At 44.6% G+C, this 18,558-nt stretch overlaps 1 protein-coding gene across 1 annotated transcript in view; it reads right to left on the bottom strand.

Annotated features, from left to right (window-relative positions):
- Nucleotides 1-18,558, bottom strand: part of LOC125453805 (GRIP and coiled-coil domain-containing protein 2-like) — a 146,498-nt gene that overhangs the window by 98,632 nt on the left and 29,308 nt on the right. Inside the window, exon 4 of the mRNA XM_059647642.1 lies at nucleotides 769-855. Coding sequence (XP_059503625.1) covers nucleotides 769-855 — 87 coding nt within the window. The remainder of the gene's footprint in view (nucleotides 1-768; nucleotides 856-18,558) is intronic.

Raw genomic sequence — 18,558 nt, forward strand, 5'->3', positions numbered from 1 at the left:
TACCTACAGTGTGGAAACAGGACCTTCGGCCCAACAAGTCCACGCTGCCCCTTGAAGCATCCCACCCAGACCCATCCCCCTATAACCCACATACCCCTGAACACTATGGGCAATTTAGCATGGCCAATCCACCTAATCTGCACATCTTTGGACTGTGGGAGGAAACCGGAGTACCTGGAGGAAACTCACGCAGACATGGGGAGAATGTGCAAACTCCACACAGTCACCCAAGGCTGGACTCGAACCCCGGTCCCCGCTGCTATGAGGCTGCAGTGCTAACCACTGAGCCACCGTGCTGCCCTTGAAACTTCAAGGTGATGGGACTTCCGTCTTTAAGCATGTTTAAAGCAGAGATTGACAAATTTCTGATTACGAGTGGCATAAAGGGTTATGGGGATAGTTTAGTTAAAAGGCATCGAAGTGTTTGATAAACCATATTCATATTAAGCGGCAGAACAGCTTCAACAGTCTGAATGGGCTATGCTTGTTCCAATGTTGCTATATCCAAGACAAAACAGTTGGTGATTGGGAAGAAATCTGCAGGTGATTCTGTTACAGAGTATGGCAGTCACTCCTGTCTACACTGGATCATCTGGTGAATCCATCCAGAGGATTCAGCCTCCTCAGTCTAAAATAAGCAGAAGTCCTCACCCTTACACTCCTACCTCAGCTCTGACCAGTGCAATCTCAGCAATGGTCAGTCAATTACAGAGCAGCAATGGGGATAATACCAAACACTGCCAACATGTGTCCAATTCCCCAACTCACCTCCTTCTGCTGTCTCTCTAGCTCTTTCATTCGGATCTCTCTTGCCTCAGCCCGTGCAGCCCGTTTCGCTGCCAATCTGGCCTCAGCCTGTCAAAGAAAAAAGGAAAATCATGAGAAAATCTCCCCACCTGTACTATATCCAGTATTTTACAGTGATAGACCTGTATCAATCAGTACTGTAGCCCATTATTATACAGGACAGACCTGTTCCTAACAATACAGTATCCCAGTGTTATTCAGTGACAGATCTGTCCTGACCAGCACAGCCATGTTTCTTACATTACAACAGATTTTGCATGTGTTGAGGCTATGAAAGGTGCTAAATAAATGCGAGCTCATTCCTCATTAAAGAGATAATGGGGACTGCAGATGCTGGAGATTCCCTCTCTGATGAAGGGTCTAGGCCCGAAACGTCAGCTTTTGTGCTCCTGAGATGCTGCTTGGCCTGCTGTGTTCATCCAGCCTCACATTTTATTATCATTCCTCATTAACTTTCCTTTCTTGTTGAATACACTGCATTTCTACTCCTCAACAATTGGGCAGCCTTTTACAAAGAAACATCACTGCCCTGGTGATAAAATGTGAGGCTGGATGAACACAGCAGGCCAAGCAGCATTTCAGGAGCATGCTGCTTGGCCTGCTGTGTTCATCCAGCCTCACGTTTTATCATCTTGGAATTCTCCAGCATCTGCAGTTCCCAGTATCACTGCCCTGGAGAGCTCTGGAATAGCCCGTGGGTCATACCACCGTGAATGGCTGTTGCAAAAATCACACACAATGCACAGTAACTTGTGGAGGTTGTGGGGATCAGAACTGCAGGCTGGAGAGGCAAAGAACCTCTTTGCGGGAAAGGCCACCTCATTGTGCCACTCAGTCATTCAATAGACCGATAAGGAATGTTAAACTGGGATCAAGGAACCCTGGACTGAGGTTCTACCCGAGATAATGGGAACTGCAGATGCTGGAGAATTCCAAGATAACAAAATGTGAGGCTGGATGAACACAGCAGGCCAAGCAGCATCTCAGGAGCACAAAAGCTGACGTTTCGGGCCTAGACCCTTCATCAGAGAGGGGGACGGGGAGAGGGAACTGGAATAAATAGGGAGAGAGGGGGAGGCGGACCGAAGATGGAGAGTAAAGAAGATAGGTGGAGAGAGTATAGGTGGGGACGTAGGGAGGGGATAGGTCAGTCCAGGGAAGACGGACAGGTCAAGGAGGTGGGATGAGGTTAGTAGGTAGATGGGGGTGCGGCTTGGGGTGGGAGGAAGGGATGGGTGAGAGGAAGAACCGGTTAGGGAGGCAGAGACAGGTTGGACTGGTTTTGGGATGCAGTGGGTTGGGGGTAAGAGCTGGGCTGGTTGTGTGGTGCAGTGGGGGGAGGGAACGAACTGGGCTGGTTTAGGGATCCAGTTGGGGAAGGGGAGATTTTGAAACTGGTGAAGTCCACATTGATACCATGTGGCTGCAGGGTTCCCAGGCGGAATATGAGTTGCTGTTCCTGCAACCTTCGGGTGGCATCATTGTGGCAGTGCAGGAGGCCCATGATGGACATGTCATCTAGAGAATGGGAGGGGGAGTGGAAATGGTTTGCGACTGGGAGGTGCAGTTGTTTGTTGCGAACTGAATGGAGGTGTTCTGCAAAGCGGTCCCCAAGCCTCCGCTTGGTTTCCCCAATGTAGAGGAAGCCGCACCGGGTACAGTGGATGCAGTATACCACATTGGCAGATGTGCAGGTGAACCTCTGCTTAATATGGAATGTCATCTTGGGGCCTGGGATAGGGGTGAGGGAGGAGGTGTGGGGACAAGTGTAGCATTTCCTGCGGTTGCAGGGGAAGGTGCCGGGTGTGGTGGGGTTGGAGGGCAGTGTGGAGCGAACAAGGGAGTCACGGAGAGAGTGGTCTCTCCGGAAAGCAGACAGGGGTGGGGATGGAAAAACGTCTTGGGTGGTGGGGTCGGATTGTAAATGGCGGAAGTGTCGGAGGATGATGCGTTGTATCCGGAGGTTGGTAGGGTGGTGTGTGAGAACGAGGGGGATCCTCTTTGGGCGGTTGTGGCGGGGGCGGGGTGTGAGGGATGTGTTGCGGGAAATAGGGGAGACGCGGTCAACGGCGTTCTTGATCACTGTGGGGGGAAAGTTGCGGTCCTTAAAGAACTTGGACATCTAGGATGTGCGGGAGTGGAATGTCTTATCGTGGGAGCACAACCGCCCTAAGAGGATCCCCCTCGTTCTCACACACCACCCTACCAACCTCCGGATACAACGCATCATCCTCCGACACTTCCGCCATTTACAATCCGACCCCACCACCCAAGACATTTTTCCATCCCCACCCCTGTGTGCTTTCCAGAGAGACCACTCTCTCCGTGACTCCCTTGTTCGCTCCACACTGCCCTCCAACCCCACCACACCCGGCACCTTCCCCTGCAATCGCAGGAAATGCTACACTTGTCCCCACAACTCCTCCCTCACCCCTATCCCAGGCCCCAAGATGACATTCCACATTAAGCAGAGGTTCACCTACACATCTGCCAATGTGGTATACTGCATCCACTGTACCTGGTGCGGCTTCCTCTACATTGGGGAAACCAAGCGGAGGCTTGGGGACCGCTTTGCAGAACACCTCCGCTCAGTTCGCAACAAACAACTGCACCTCCCAGTCGCAAACCATTTCCACTCCCCCTCCCATTCTCTAGATGACATGTCCATCATGGGCCTCCTGCACTGCCACAATGATGCCACCCGAAGGTTGCAGGAACAGCAACTCATATTCCGCCTGGGAACCCTGCAGCCAGCCACATGGTATCAATGTGGACTTCACCAGTTTCAAAATCTCCCCTTCCCCAACTGCATTCCTAAACCACCCCAGTTCGTCCCCTCCCCCCACTGCACCACACAACCAGCCCAGCTCTTCCCCCCAACCCACTGCATCCCAAAACCAGTCCAACCTGTCTCTGCCTCCCTAACCGGTTCTTCCTCTCACTCATCCCTTCCTCCCACCCCAAGCCGCACCCCCATCTACCTACTAACCTCATCCCACCTCCTTGACCTGTCCGTCTTCCCTGGACTGACCTATCCCCTCCCTACCTCCCCACCTACACTCTCTCCACCTATCTTCTTTACTCTCCATCTTCGGTCCGCCTCCCCCTCTCTCCCTATTTATTCCAGTTCCCTCTCCCCGTCCCCCTCTCTGATGAAGGGTCTAGGCCCGAAACGTCAGCTTTTGTGCTCCTGAGATGCTGCTTGGCCTGCTGTGTTCATCCAGCCTCACATTTTATTATCTGAGGTTCTACCCACTGGGTCCATACCCGTGTGCCACATGACAATGTACATATCCCAACAACTAATGTATCTGTGTTTTACAGTGAGAAGCATGTTCCACCAGATCTGTAACCCAGTATTATACAATGATAGACTTGTCTCCAACAGTATTGTAACCATTTTACACAATGATAAACATGTCTGGAACCGTGCTGCACCAGTGTTTTATAGTAACAGACCTCCATGCTGTATCCCAGGGTTATACAGTGACAGATCTGTTCCCACCAGTACAGATCCACAGTGTTCTAGTGCCTGACTTGTCTGCACCAGCACAGCCATGCTTTTGCAACAGATTTTGAATGGGCTGAGGCTATGAAACATGCTAAATAAATAATCGTTTATTCCTGCTTAACTTTGCATTCCTGTTGCACACACCACATCTCTATTTGTCAACACGTTTGCACAGTCTCTCCAATGTCTATGAGTGTTTCCTCTGAGCGCTCTGGTTTCCTCTCGTCATCCAAAGATGTGCAGGTTAGGGTGGATTGGCCACTCTAAATTGCCCATTGTGTCCAGGGATGTGCCAGCTAGGTGAATTAGCCATGGGAAACACTGTTAGGGTGGGCCCTGGGGGGATGCACTTCAGAGGGTCAGTATGGACTCAATGGGCCAAATGGCCTTCTGGTAAGTGCAGTGATTCTATGATTCTAACTGGGGAGCCCAATGTGACCACTCTCAGAGATTAAAGCAACATTCCGATACTGGGCTATAGCCATTTGGAACGATAACTAATTGGAAGCATTGTCACCTCTGATATCAGCTCTCAATTTATTCATCAACATCATCTCATCACCGTACAAATACAACTGCTCTTTCAGATGAACAAGTGACTTGGAGTCAAAGTGTCACACAGCATGAAAACAGACACTTAGATCCAACTTCTCTATGCTGACCAGACATCCCAATCTGATCTAGTCCCATTCGCTAGCATTTTCGCCACAGCCTCCTAAATCCTTCCAATTCATATATCCATCCAGATGCCTTTTAAAATGTAATAGTTCCGCCTCCACCACTTCCTCTGGAAGTTTGTTCTATACATGCATCACCCTCTGTATGAAAAAGTTACCCCTCAGGTACTTTTTCAATTTTTCCCCCTCACCTTAAACCTGTGCCATCTAGTTTTGGACTCCTGCACCCTTGGAAAAAGTCCTTGGCTAGTCACCATATCCATGCCCCTCATCACTTTATAAAACTCTATAAAGGTCATCTCCAGAGTAAATGAGAAATAATACTCCCTTTTTGCTTGTTGTGTCCTCTCCTCCTTCCCATTTCAATCTGGAGGCAGAATGCTAAAGCCTACAAAACTCTCCAGACTATTGATACAAGACAAGTGAGACCCTAGACTGAAATGTTGCCCAACGGATTGTATTTTATTTGATTCTTAATTTAATGAGGTGGTCTATCGCTGAAACACAATGCTGCAGATTTGGCTTTTCAATTTTGGAATAAAATTACGAGATTCGTTCATGCCAACATAAAACAAAATTTCACATTTTGTCCAAAGCATGGGAAAATCCAAATTAGCCCTTACATTCGGTTCCTAGATGCTGCTTGGCCCTGTCCTGAATTGTGGCCTAGATACGTCACTTTTGCTTTGGCAAATTGACTTCTAGCCTGATTTATAAACAAATTGGCTTTTTGTAATCAGTCAGGCAGTTCTGTTAAGTAGTGTAAGTGTTCTTCCCAGATTCAGCTAAAAACCATCAAATTGTTGCTGTAAATGATTCAACAATGTAGTCCTTCAAATAAGTTCATTTGTTATTGTTGGTAGCTGTGGGAATAAAAGACCGATTCTTGCTTTTCTACTCCATGTCTCCATTTATAATGCCAAGTGTATTATGCCTTGTTAACAGCTGTCTCAACATATCCACCTTCACAAAGGCATTTAGGGATGGGTCAACAAATGCAGGCCTTGCCAGTGACACCTGCATCCTGTGAAAAAAAGTTTTTAGGAAGTCCTACTACCTTGAATATTTTGAACCTCAGCAGTCTCTATTCCTGAAGCCCTTTCAAATTGTGACATTTAACATAAATCACTTCTCCTCATTCCTTCTTGGTAATTACTTTGCAGTACTGTGTTAACTTAATCTGCCGCACATCCACTTATTTCACCTGCCTTTCTCTGCCTTGCTGGTGTGTGTTAGTCAGTTTGTCACTATTCAATGTATTTCCAAATTTCATATCTTCTGCACACCATACAATTCTGTCCCATGGACCCTTGGACAAGTCATTAATATCTGTTAATTAATAATCGGTTAATTGTGCTTATGCCAAATAATGGGAGAACACCACTGGTTTCTCCTCACCAACCAGAAAAACAGCTAGTCACCACTATGCTCTGCTCTCTGTCCATTTTCCATACTACCACTCTAATTCCATGGACTTCAGATTTGTTCACAAGTTCATAACGTGGAACTTTGTTAAATGCCTTTTGTAAATCCTTACACGCACACTGACTGCATTGCCCTCTCATCAAAGAATGCAATCAAGTCAGTCAATCACAAAACAAATCTGTGCTGACCTTCCTTTCATATAATACACACTTCTCCAAATACAAATGAATTTTGCCTTGGGATTATTGTCTGTAGACAATGCTCTTTTACTGATGTTAGGCTGTTTGGCATATAGTTGTCTGTCCCTGTTTTTGAGCAAACCACATGCATCTCCAGCAGGACTGGCTCACTTTCCTATTTCAAGTGCTGCCAGCTTTTTAGTACCTCTATTTATTTTTATCCAAACAAATATTCCTACCTCCTCCTTTACTGTCAAACCAGTTTGTTGCATACCACACAGGGGTCAAGAAAGTTCAGCATGGGAACAAACCATAAGGGCGACTGTTCCCTAGCTCATTCATATTAATTAAGTAGATTTCTTTTTCTGAAGGATTATAAATTTTTGCAATCCGGTAGTTTCTGGTCAACGTTACACAGACTAACCAGATTTAGCAATTAATTTAATTTAAATTCAAACCAATTGCTTTGATGAGATTTGAATTCACAAGTTTATAATATGGTGCCTGCTTCAGTTGTACAAGTTGCCCCAGTCCCCAGGTATCATTCTGCCAACTAAGAACAAAGCCATTATGCTACCTTTCCCAATCAGCCACTTACTTGTCCATTCTCCATGTAATTTTGCAGACTCTTTGCATGCTCCCTCACACAGCCAAGTTTCTTGTGGAGTGCTGTATCATCAACAAACTTGCACTTTACCCTTTCATCTAAATTGTTGCTATAAACTGCAAATGGCTAAAGCTTATCACCAATCCTTGCCATACTCAACTAGTAACAGCTTGGCAATTTGAAAATGAACCATTTATTCCTACACTGTAAATCAGATCTTTTGCCAATCATTTATCATTCCCCCAACTCCAGGAGTCCCTATCATGTGCAAGAAATATTTTTGTGGCAACTTTATCAGATGCCTTTTCAAAATCCAGTGATACGTCTACTGACTATCATTTATATACCTTATTGGTTACACTTTCTAGAGCAGTAATAGACTTGACAAACATGATTTTCTTTTCAAAAACCATATTGACTGTGTGCCTAGTTACAATATGATTTTCTAAATCCTTTGTAACCACTTTCTTCATATGATTTCCAGATTTACAGTCACTGATCCCCAGAGGATCTCCTGTAATATTATTCCTAATTAGCATTGTTTCATTACACAAGGCAGCATCTAAAATAGCCTGATCCCTGGTGTGTTCCACTACAATGCCGGAAATGGTATCATGAACTTCATGAGTTTGGTTTCTAAACCAATTTCATCTGTGAACTCTGGCTGAATATTCAAACCTTCCATGATTACTGCATCAGAGATAATGGGAACTGCAGATGCTGGAGAATTCCAAGATAATAAAATGTGAGGCTGGATGAACACAGCAGGCCAAGCAGCATCTCAGGAGCACAAAAGCTGACGTTTCGGGCCTAGACCCTTCATCAGAGAGCGGGATGGGGAGAGGGAACTGGAATAAATAGGGAGAGAGGGGGAGGCGGACCGAAGATGGAGAGTAAAGAAGATAGGTGGAGAGAGTGTAGGTGGGGAGGTAGGGAGGGGATAGGTCAGTCCAGGGAAGACGGACAGGTCAAGGAGGTGGGATGAGGTTAGTAGGTAGCTGGGGGTGTGGCTTGGGGTGGGAGGAAGGGATCGGTGAGAGGAAGAACCGGTTAGGGAGGCAGAGACAGGTTGGACTGGTTTTGGGATGCACTGGGTGGGGGAGGAAGAGCTGGGCTGGTTGTGTGGTGCAGTGGGGGGAGGGGACGAACTGGGCTGGTTTAGGGATGCAGTAGGGGAAGGGGAGATTTTGAAACTGGTGAAGTCCACATTGATACCATATGGCTGCAGGGTTCCCAGGCAGAATATGAGTTGCTGTTCCTGCAACATTCGGGTGGCATCATTGTGGCACTGCAGGAGGCCCATGATGGACATGTCATCTAGAGAATGGGAGGGGGAGTGGAAATGGTTTGCGACTGGGAGGTGCAGTTGTTTGTTGCGAACTGAGCGGAGGTGTTCTGCAAAGCGGTCCCCAAGCCTCCGCTTGGTTTCCCCAATGTAGAGGTAGCCGCACCGGGTACAGTGGATGTAGTATACCACATTGGCAGATGTGCAGGTGAACCTCTGCTTAATGTGGAATGTCATCTTGGGGCCTGGGATGGGGGTGAGGGAGGAGGTGTGGGGACAAGTGTAGCATTTCCTTGTTCCAGAATTTGCTTATTTCTTGATTAATACCTTCTCGAATATTGCAGCCATCTCCTCATTGATAACCCTTCAGTAAGTTCTGCTTCATTAACTCTATCCATGCCGGAATCTTTCCTGGTCCTCTGAGTCAAGATCCTTTTCTTCTGCCTGTCACCACTTTTTATTATCTTACATTTGAAGCCATCAGCCGAAACAAGCATTCTGCCTTGAATTAGAGTAGGTATGGTTGCCAACATTACTGATAACGCAAAGGTAGGTGGGGAGATAAGTTGTGGGGAGGACAAAAAGATATAGATAAAGCTAGTGAACAAAATGTGGCAAATGGAGTTTTATGTGGGAAAATACATAATGGTCCATTTTGGCAGGAAGAATAAAAATAGGTATATTATCTAAATGGTGGGTGATTGCACAGATCTGAGATGGACAGAGATCTAGGTATACTCATGTATGAATTGCAAAAGGCTAGTTTGCAGGTGCAACAATTAATCAAGAAAATTAATAGAATGTCATAATTTATCACATGGGAATTGAATGCAAAAAAAAAGTCACACTTCAGTTATATGAATAGGGCAATGTTGAAATCACATCTGCAGTCCTGTGTACAATATTGTTTGCCTTATTTAAGGCAGGATGTAAATGAGTCAGAGATGGCTTATAAAACTAAAATCTGAATTGAGTCGGGGCTGGTATCTTATTTGGAAAGGTTGGACAGTCTAGGCATGTATCTGCTGGAGTTTAAAAAAAGAGCTGACTTGGTTGAAACATGCAAAATCCTTAGGGGTCTTGACAGGATAAATTTGGAGCAGATGTGGAGAGGAAAATGTTAAGAGTCTATGGTTTTAAAAAAAGGCAAAATAGCAGAGCATTTAGTAATACATAATCTAATCAATCAGAGCGAGCATAGCTTCATAAAGAGGAAATCATGCCTGACAGTGATTTATTGGAATTCTTTGAAAAGTTAACAAGCAGAGTACACAAAGAGGAATCAGCCGATGTCACAGATTTTGGATTTTTAAAAGGTGTTTGATAAGATGCTACACCATCGGCAACTTAAAAAGGGGCGGTGGTGTTGGAGATAGAACAGAAAGGATAGAAGATTGGCCAATTATTATGAGAGAGAGAGAATTATGATAAAGGGGGTTCTTTCAGGATGGCAGCCTGCAACTATTGGAGTGTCACAGGTATCAGTATTGGGTCACATTTATTTGCAATATTTGTTCATGATCTGGCTAATGGAAATAAATGTACTACCACCAACTATATTGATGACACAAAAATTGAAGGGAAGGCAAGTAGTAAGGTGGCACAAAGAATCTAACCAATGATAAAGACAGGTTAAATGAGTCGGCAAAAACTTGGCTGATGGAATATAATTTGGTAAAATGTAAAGATAGATACTTTGGCAGGAAGAATAGAAGAGTTGAAATTTATTTAAACTGAGAGACACTGCAGAAACCACAGCACAAAGGGATTCAGAGAACCTCTCACATGAATTACAAAGAGCATCATCCCCTTCATCCAAACTCAGCAAATAACAGGGAAAGCACATGGACAGCTCACTAGGGAAGTCTTGCTAAAAATATACAATGCACTGTTCAGACTACATAGAGTCAGACAGCATAGAAACAGACTCTTCGGTCGAACTAGTTCATGCCAAACCTAATCCTAAACTAAACTAGTCCACCTGCCTGCTCCTGGTCCATATCCCTCTCAACCTTTCCTATTCATGTATTTGTCCAAATGTCTTTTAAACGTTGTAATTATACCCACATCCACTACTTCCTCAGGAAGTTCATTTCACACACGAACCACTCTCTATGTAAAAAATTTGCCTCATGTCTTTTTTAAAATCTCTCGCCTACCACCTTAAAATGTGCGCCCTAGTTTTGAAATCCCCCGTTCTAGGGAAAAGACAACTACCATTAACCTATCTATACCACTGCGTTTTTATAAACTTCCATCAGGTTGTCTGTTAACCACCTATGCTCCAGTGAAAAATGTCCCAGCCTATTGAGGCTTTCTTCATACCTCAAACCTTCCAAACCCGGCAACATCCTGGTAAATCTCTTCTGAACCCTCTTCAACTTGATCTTCCTTTCTATAACTGGGCAACTAGAACTGGACAAAGTATTCCAGAAGAGGCCTCACCACTGTCTTGTATAACTTCAACATGACTTCCCAATTCTTACACTTAAAAGATTGAGCAATGAAGGCAAGAGTGCCCAGTGCCTTTTTAACCACACTGTCTATATGTAACACAAACTTCAAAGAAATACCTGCACCTCTCAGTCCTTCTGTTCTATAACATTACCCAAAGCCCTACCATTAATTGTGTAAGCCCTACCCTTTTTTGTTGTAATAAAATGCAATACATCGCATTTATCCACATTGAACGTCATCTACCATTTTTCAATCCATTGACCCATTTGATAAAGACCCCTTTGTAATCTTAGAAAACCTTCTTTACTTTCTACTATGCTACCAATTTTGGTGCCATCTGAAAATTTACTAATTGTGCCCACTATATTGTCATTCAAATCATTTATAAAAATGACAAAAGAGGACCCAGAACCTATCCCTTTGGAGCACCACTTGTCACAGGCCTCCAGTCCAAAAGGTAATCCTCCAACATTACTGTCTCCTGCTGTTAAGCCAATTATGCATCCAAATGGCAAGCTGTGTGGAGAATTTTCAGGTTGCAGTCATGCTACTTAGAGGGAAGAGTGTGGGGCATGGTTGGAGGTGATTGCTTTCTAGATCAAAAAGTGTCAAGACAACTGCAACACTTCCTGATTCTCCGGAGAATATGCAGCCAGATTTCAGATCGCTGACTAAGCTGACATTTCTCCAGTCACAGACATACACTAGTTAATATGGATCTCCCACAAGCTGACAAGTGACACCACACAAATGCCAGGCTTTGACCACCACCAATAAGAGATAATCTAAGCACCATGCCTTGACATGTAATGGTGATATCATCACAGCATGCCCCACAATCATCATCCTGGGGTTATCACCAGAAGCTCAACTAGACTTACCACATAAACAGAGTGGCTATAAGAGTTGGTCAGATGCTAGGAATCCTGCATTAAATAATTCACCTCCTGACTCCCCAGAGCCTGTCCACCAGGTACAAGGCACAGGTTAGAAGTGTGATGGAATACCCTGTACTTGACTGGATGAGTGCAGCCCCAACAACACAAGAAGCTTGACACCATCCAGGACAGTGCAGCACGTTTGACAGGCACTACCTCCACAAGCATCCACTCCCTCCAGTACTGATGCTGAATAGCAGCAGTGTGTACTATCTACAAGATGCAGTGCAGAAATTCACCAAAGATCCTCAGACAGTACCTTCTAAACCCAGAACCACTTCCATTTAGAAGGACAAGAACAGCAGATTCATGGGAACACCACCACCTTCAAGATCCCTTCCAAGCCACTCACTATCTTAGCTTGGAAACTTTATCGCCACTCCTTCTCTGTCGCTGTGTCAAAATCCAGGAGTTCCCTCCCAGTGGCATTGTGGGTCAACCCACAGCAGGAGAACTGCAGCAGTTCTAAAAGGCAGCTCACCACCACCTTCTCAAGGGCAACTAGGGAGGGGTAACAAATGCTGGCCAGCCAATGACACCCACATACTACAAATGAATAAACAAAAACTGCAGTTATGACATTTGACCTGTTCCTCAGTCACCCTCTTACCACATTTTATATGTTTAATCAATTTCAAGCTTTAATCTCTCAATATATTTCGATTTTATTCATTTTAAATTTTTAGTTTTATCAAGACCACAATATTTACTTAATAATGGACAGCAGTGTCTGTTGTCCATCAGTAAACCCTCGAACATGTGCAGTGGTATGTATAATGCTATGGCACCCTTTATGCTAGACATCAGTTCCTGAGTTGATAAGATTTGTACAGTTTTCTTGTTTTCTGGTGCCTATAGGGGTGTTAACTAGAATACTTGGCAATCACCTTTCTCTTGATCTGCTGATTTTGAAATTTCTCATATACTCTAATCATGTGGAAAGGTCACAGAATGGTAATAGGTCACAATTCTTGTCACATCCTTTTGTACTGCCTTTTTTTCTGCAGATACTACTTTGTTGAATGGTCCTTGGCTTGTTCACTCCTGAGGGTGGCGGAAATGTCAATGGAGACTGCAAAAGGTGCAAGTTCAATTATTATCACTGTAGCTAAGATAATCAAACAAGGGCAGGTCAAGGACAGAGGCAATACCTTTTGAAAGGCCCATTACCACATGAGCAGTGCATCATCCAACTTGCACTACACAGCGGGAGGCCGAATACAGCTAGGGCAAAAAGCGCATCAAGGTTGGGGGTGGGGTGGGAAAGAGAAGGGGAGGAATGGAGGGAATGGGCGGAAGGGGAGGGAGAGGGAGGAGATGAGGGTGACACAGTGGTCTGGGTGGGTGATCTTCAGGGGGCCGATGAGGATTCAATGGGCCAAATGGCCTGCTTCCATGATGTAGGGACCCTGTGATTCTATGAGAAGAGACTTGGGGCACAATAGGGTGAAAAAGACAAGAGGAAAATGGAGGAATGGTGTGGACAGAAGGAAGAACAGAATGAAGGGAAGTGAAGGAATGACATGAGGGAGAGAAGGCAAGGAGCTAGGGAATCAATGGAAGACACAACAGACTTTACTGTCCAGTCAGCTAAAATTAGAAATTGCATTTTTGAAGCTGCGATGTTTTGCCTTCACATAGGTCACCCAGCAATGCCTCACATACCTCTCTACGCAGATGAGACTGCAATCTTGAAACTGGTGAATCCCGTATAGGGACAGAGTTGTCAGCATTTAGAAGCACCTCAACCCTCAGCTCAATTCTCACACTTACTGTCCTCAAATTAACTCCTGGCAGCAACAAGCCCTGACTGCACTTATGGCTCCAATGTTCTCTACAAATTACACTAGTTTACCAATACCATCAAGGGGCAATCGTAACTGCCCAAACTCAACTGTTCAACCAACTATCAGCAGAAAATCAAAGAGTGGCATAAAAACATTTGCAAGCTGCTGCAGAACATTCTGAAGATATTACCTGCTTTTTGACTAACTGAGTGAATTGAAAGGAACCAGAAAAGAGTGATTTTCAGAGAAGTTCTAAGTCCCGTCATCACACAGCTCAGTGAAACTGAAAGTAAACTCCATATCCACACCTCAGCTCAAGAGGGCCCTGCCTACCCTCATCCATGTGTCACAGCTGATTGGCTTTACCACGTCCTTCAGTGAACATGACTTTGATTGTCAGCTTTGAAAGGTGGAAGAGGAACAAACTTAATGGTGCTGCAGTGATAACATTCAGTCATCCAAAGGTCAAAACTAATGCTGTGGGGGAAATGGGTTCAATTCTCGTCACAGGAGTTGATGGAATTTAAATTCAGTTTCTTTATTTTTGAAATCAAAAGCTAGTCTCACCTATGGGGACCATGACACTATCGTCAATTGGTGAAAAACCTAGCATCTGATTCATTAATATTCTTTAAGGAAGGAAATCTGCCATCCTCGCTTAGTCTAGTCTGTATGCTCCACATCAATGAGGTTGACCCTCAATGACAAGTGAAGCCAAGCAGTTGTTCAAACCACCACAAAGTCAAAAACAAAAGAATTAAACCAGATGTGTCATCTGGCATCAACACAGGCATTGGGGGCAACAATGGCAAACAGAGCTATTTCAAGCGTGTCAAGACCTCTTTACCAACGTCCTGTTTGGGAACACGACCAGGTTCAAATTCCCTTCAAGACACTCACTATCCTGATTGTGAAATATATTGCTGTTCCCTCAATGTCATGGTCAAATCATGAAGCTCCTTTCTTAACAGCACTGGAGATGTATCTGCACCACATGGTCTGGAGTTGTTCAAGAGGCAGCTCACGATCACTTCCCCAGGGAATTTGTGGATGGACGATAAATGCTGTCCCAACCAGCAAAGCCCACATCCATAATACAAAAGGTATCTTTCCCCAATTTTCCTGTCCTGAATCACAAGCTTTCACTGGAACATAGCAGGAGAATACATAGACCCAAGAACCAGATGTAAAAGTAATCCATCTCCAAAGTTGCCAGGTGTTCCTTTAAAGAAACCATCCTCTCATTACGTGCATTGGGATGTTTACTTGATTAATGAGCATCATAAATGCAAGGTGTTGTTTTGCATGTAATAAACAACAGTGCTGTAATGCCACAACAATACACTATGCACCAGGCAGCATCTGTTCTGATGAAGCAGCAATGTTCTTAAGGAACTTTTCAGGAGTGTTTATGAAATATACACCTCACTACCCTAGTGTTGTAGTACACTCTCAGTTTGATTACAGATCAGGAGCAGGATGTGTGTGACGGGGATGATGGGCAAGAGGTAACCAGGACTGAGCATCTGCAAACACAGTCTGAGGACAGGCTTGTGATATTGTATCCAGACCATTCACCTCACAATGCTGGACAGAGGCGACTGCTACCCCTACAAACCAAACACCTTCTCTGAGGGACCCCCTGAAATTGACATTTGCTTCTGGGGAATCCCTGCGAATGACATTGACTCCTGGGGGCCCTTGCAAATTACAGCTGCTCAAGGAGCCTCACAAACTCTACACTTTCCCAGGGACACCAGTGCAAGGACAGCTACAACCTGCAAATACCACCCATTGCTCGGACCCTTTGAAGCACTTTCAGGTAACACCCACAAAAACCCCTCACCATAAACTCCCGGAGAACATTTTCAAATACCACAGACTGCTGTGGATACCCGACGAAAATAAGACATTCCCAGGGTGCTCAGGTACTGCTGAAAATCAACTGTAAGCACTGCTTCTAGGTTAGAAGGATGAAGACTTTTTAGCCGTAATCTAGACTGATACAAGCAGTGTATCACTGATGGAGTTCTGTACTGACAGAGCTTTACAACAATGATCCAAACAAGTGTACAAGACATGAGTTCAGCATTTGCAGATGTCAGAAAACTCAGCAGTATTGTAACTGGGAGAAGGACAGTGATAAACTTTAAGAGGACAGACAGACTGGTTGAATGATTAGAATGATGGCAGACGGTATTTAATGCAGAGAAGTGTGAAGTAATTTAGTCTGATCAAAAAAAGAGAGACAACATTAAATGAGTGGTGCTAATGGAAAGGGACTGCAGGAGAAGATGTGATTGGAGGTGGGGCTGGGGTACACATGCACAGGTAATTGAGTAGACAGGTTGAGAAATCAGTTAGTAAAGTGTTAGGCTGATGGCTATGTGAAACCTGAATAAAACGCTGGGTTCAGTCCGAAATGGAGAATTACATCTAGTTCTGCGTACCACATTTTAGAAAAGATGTGAATGCATTAGAGACAGCACAGAAAAGGTTTTGAGAATGGTTCCAGTGATGAGAGACTTCAGTTACAGTAATGGATTGGAAAAGCTGGAGCTGTTCTCGTTCGAAAGAAGTCTGAGAGGAGATTTGATTGAGTTGTTCTGAAGAGTCTAGATGACTAAATAAGGAGAAATTCATCAGTTGGGCAAAGGACAACCAGAGGATACTGATTGTAGGCAAGTGGGCAAAGAACCAACAACAACTGGAGGAAAAAGACTTTTATTCAGAGAGTGGTTAGGATCTGGAATTTTCTGCCAGGGAGTGTTACATAGACGGATTAAACTTTGGCTTTCAAAGTGGTATTGGGTAACCATCTGAGGAGAAAAGAATTTTAAGATCAAGGGTACAGGTAGTGCTAGAAGTAATCTTGCAGACCTGGAACAGATAAGTTGGGCCCGAAAGCCTCCTGTATTGTAATCATTCAATTATTCTATAAGAATTGAAATCAAGGCCTCAAGTGTCCTTTCAGGTGTTCATTGAAGATTTAAAACAAAAGCACGAAAACCTTTGTCTGATTATTTGGCTGCACTTATCATTCTTTCAACATCTCTGATACGGTGCTTATTTGTTCTGCTATCATTTAAAACCATTCTAACACATCATCCTTTAGCATCCCGTAATCCTGCAGTGCTTGAGCCACAAAAATGAATTGACATTTCCAAGCCTTTCTTCGGAACTCTCAGCTGTTGCCAAGAGGTTTAAAGAATTTAACCCCAGTTGTCAGGGTGAGGTTTCTGAGAGCCGCATTGCCCCAATCACTCTCCATGTGAAGGGCTGATAAACTGTAAAGCAATTGGGAAAAGGCAGATAAGTCATGCGAAGACAATGCTATCCTGTTCTCACCTCAGCTTGATTCCCAAGTTCAGAAAGTGATTCAAGTATTTATAAATACATATCTAGCCAGGGTATAGAAACAGTATCAATTCAAATTGATGTGACTCTACTCCCAGCTGCAGGACCAAATCATAATAAATTTACATTGTCATCTCACTAACAAGTTGTATGGCTCCATCTTTGGAAGAAGTTTCAAATTTCACACTGTTGCTTGCTGAGAGTGTGAAATGCAGTTACTATCGGCGGCGGGGGGGGGGGGGGGGGGGGGGGGGGGGGGGAGGCGCGGTGCAGCTGGTGGTGCTGAGCTTGGCTAGGTTTTTAGGATCAATGACAATCACCCTGTCTGGCTTTTCAGTCACTCATGCAACTAAGGGCAAGTCTTCTTCTGCTGGACACACTAAGTCTTATAAGGCAGACTATGGCAGGGTGTTGGGCTTAGGCAGGTAGAGCTGAGGCTGGGTTTTATTCTGTTGGCCCTGTACCTACAAGCATGTGTGGGTAAGAGAGATGGAGAGAGAGACAGACAGAAAGACACTCAGGGAGACCGAGGGCTGAATTTTCACCTCCCATGAGCAGGGGGCACTGGCGAGGAAACAAAGAGGCAGTGAGGAGTAAGACACGAGTGAGAGAAAGAGAGCGTGCCCGAAGTGGAAAGACGGAGAGAGGGAGCACGCGCAAAGCAGGAAGACAGAGTGAGAGCGCGCGCGCGAAGCGAGAAGACAAGAGTGCGAGAGGGAGCATGCAAAGCAGTAACAGAGAGAAAGCAAAAAGCAGGAAGACAGAGAAAGAAAAGCAGGAACAAAGAGATCAACAAGCTAGAACACACAGAGAGAGAAATAGAAAGAAAGGGAAGCAGGAACAGCAAGAGACACAAGCAAGATTTGAGAGAAGCAGAAAGAGAAACAGAAGCAGGAATCAACAGAAAAGAGAAAATGTTAAGTGGAGGAGAGAGATGGGGAGTCAGGTTCAGAGAAGGAAGGGAAATAAAATGAGGCAGAGGGAGTAGAAAAAGATGGATAGTCTATAACAGGAGAGAAAGGGTGAATAATTGGTCAAAGGGAGAGTAAAAGGGTAAAAAAAAATGAGAGAAGGTGAAGTGATTGAGGCAGAGACACAGGGATAAAGAGGGGGGAGATGAGGGCACAGGAGTGTAAGAGTGTGTGTGTGTGGGTGGAAAGAGAGAGAGAGAGACAAATAGGGAGCAGGTTAAAGAAAGGATATGAAATCACAAGATTCACAAGATTAAGAATAGCTGATAGAAAAATATTATCTAGAATATATGCAGATGAAAAATAACTTTTGAAATAGTTGAGTAAATTTCCATTTATAGAGTGAATGTTCTGAGATTAATCTGCAGTTAGATTATCTACATCTCGGGACACTTCCTGAAATTGGGGCTCCATGTTTGTGTGTTTAGTTTAAGAATTAACCCGTGGACAGTAAAGAGAATGCAAGGGGGTGCAAAACCATGATTATCTAAAGGAATCCAGTGTGTGTCGCTCATGATTTGCAGTCCGGTTGGGAGGAATTTCTTGCCAAAATGCAT

Source organism: Stegostoma tigrinum, chromosome 7, assembly GCF_030684315.1.
Source record: "Stegostoma tigrinum isolate sSteTig4 chromosome 7, sSteTig4.hap1, whole genome shotgun sequence".
Classification (NCBI taxonomy): Eukaryota; Metazoa; Chordata; class Chondrichthyes; order Orectolobiformes; family Stegostomatidae; genus Stegostoma; species Stegostoma tigrinum.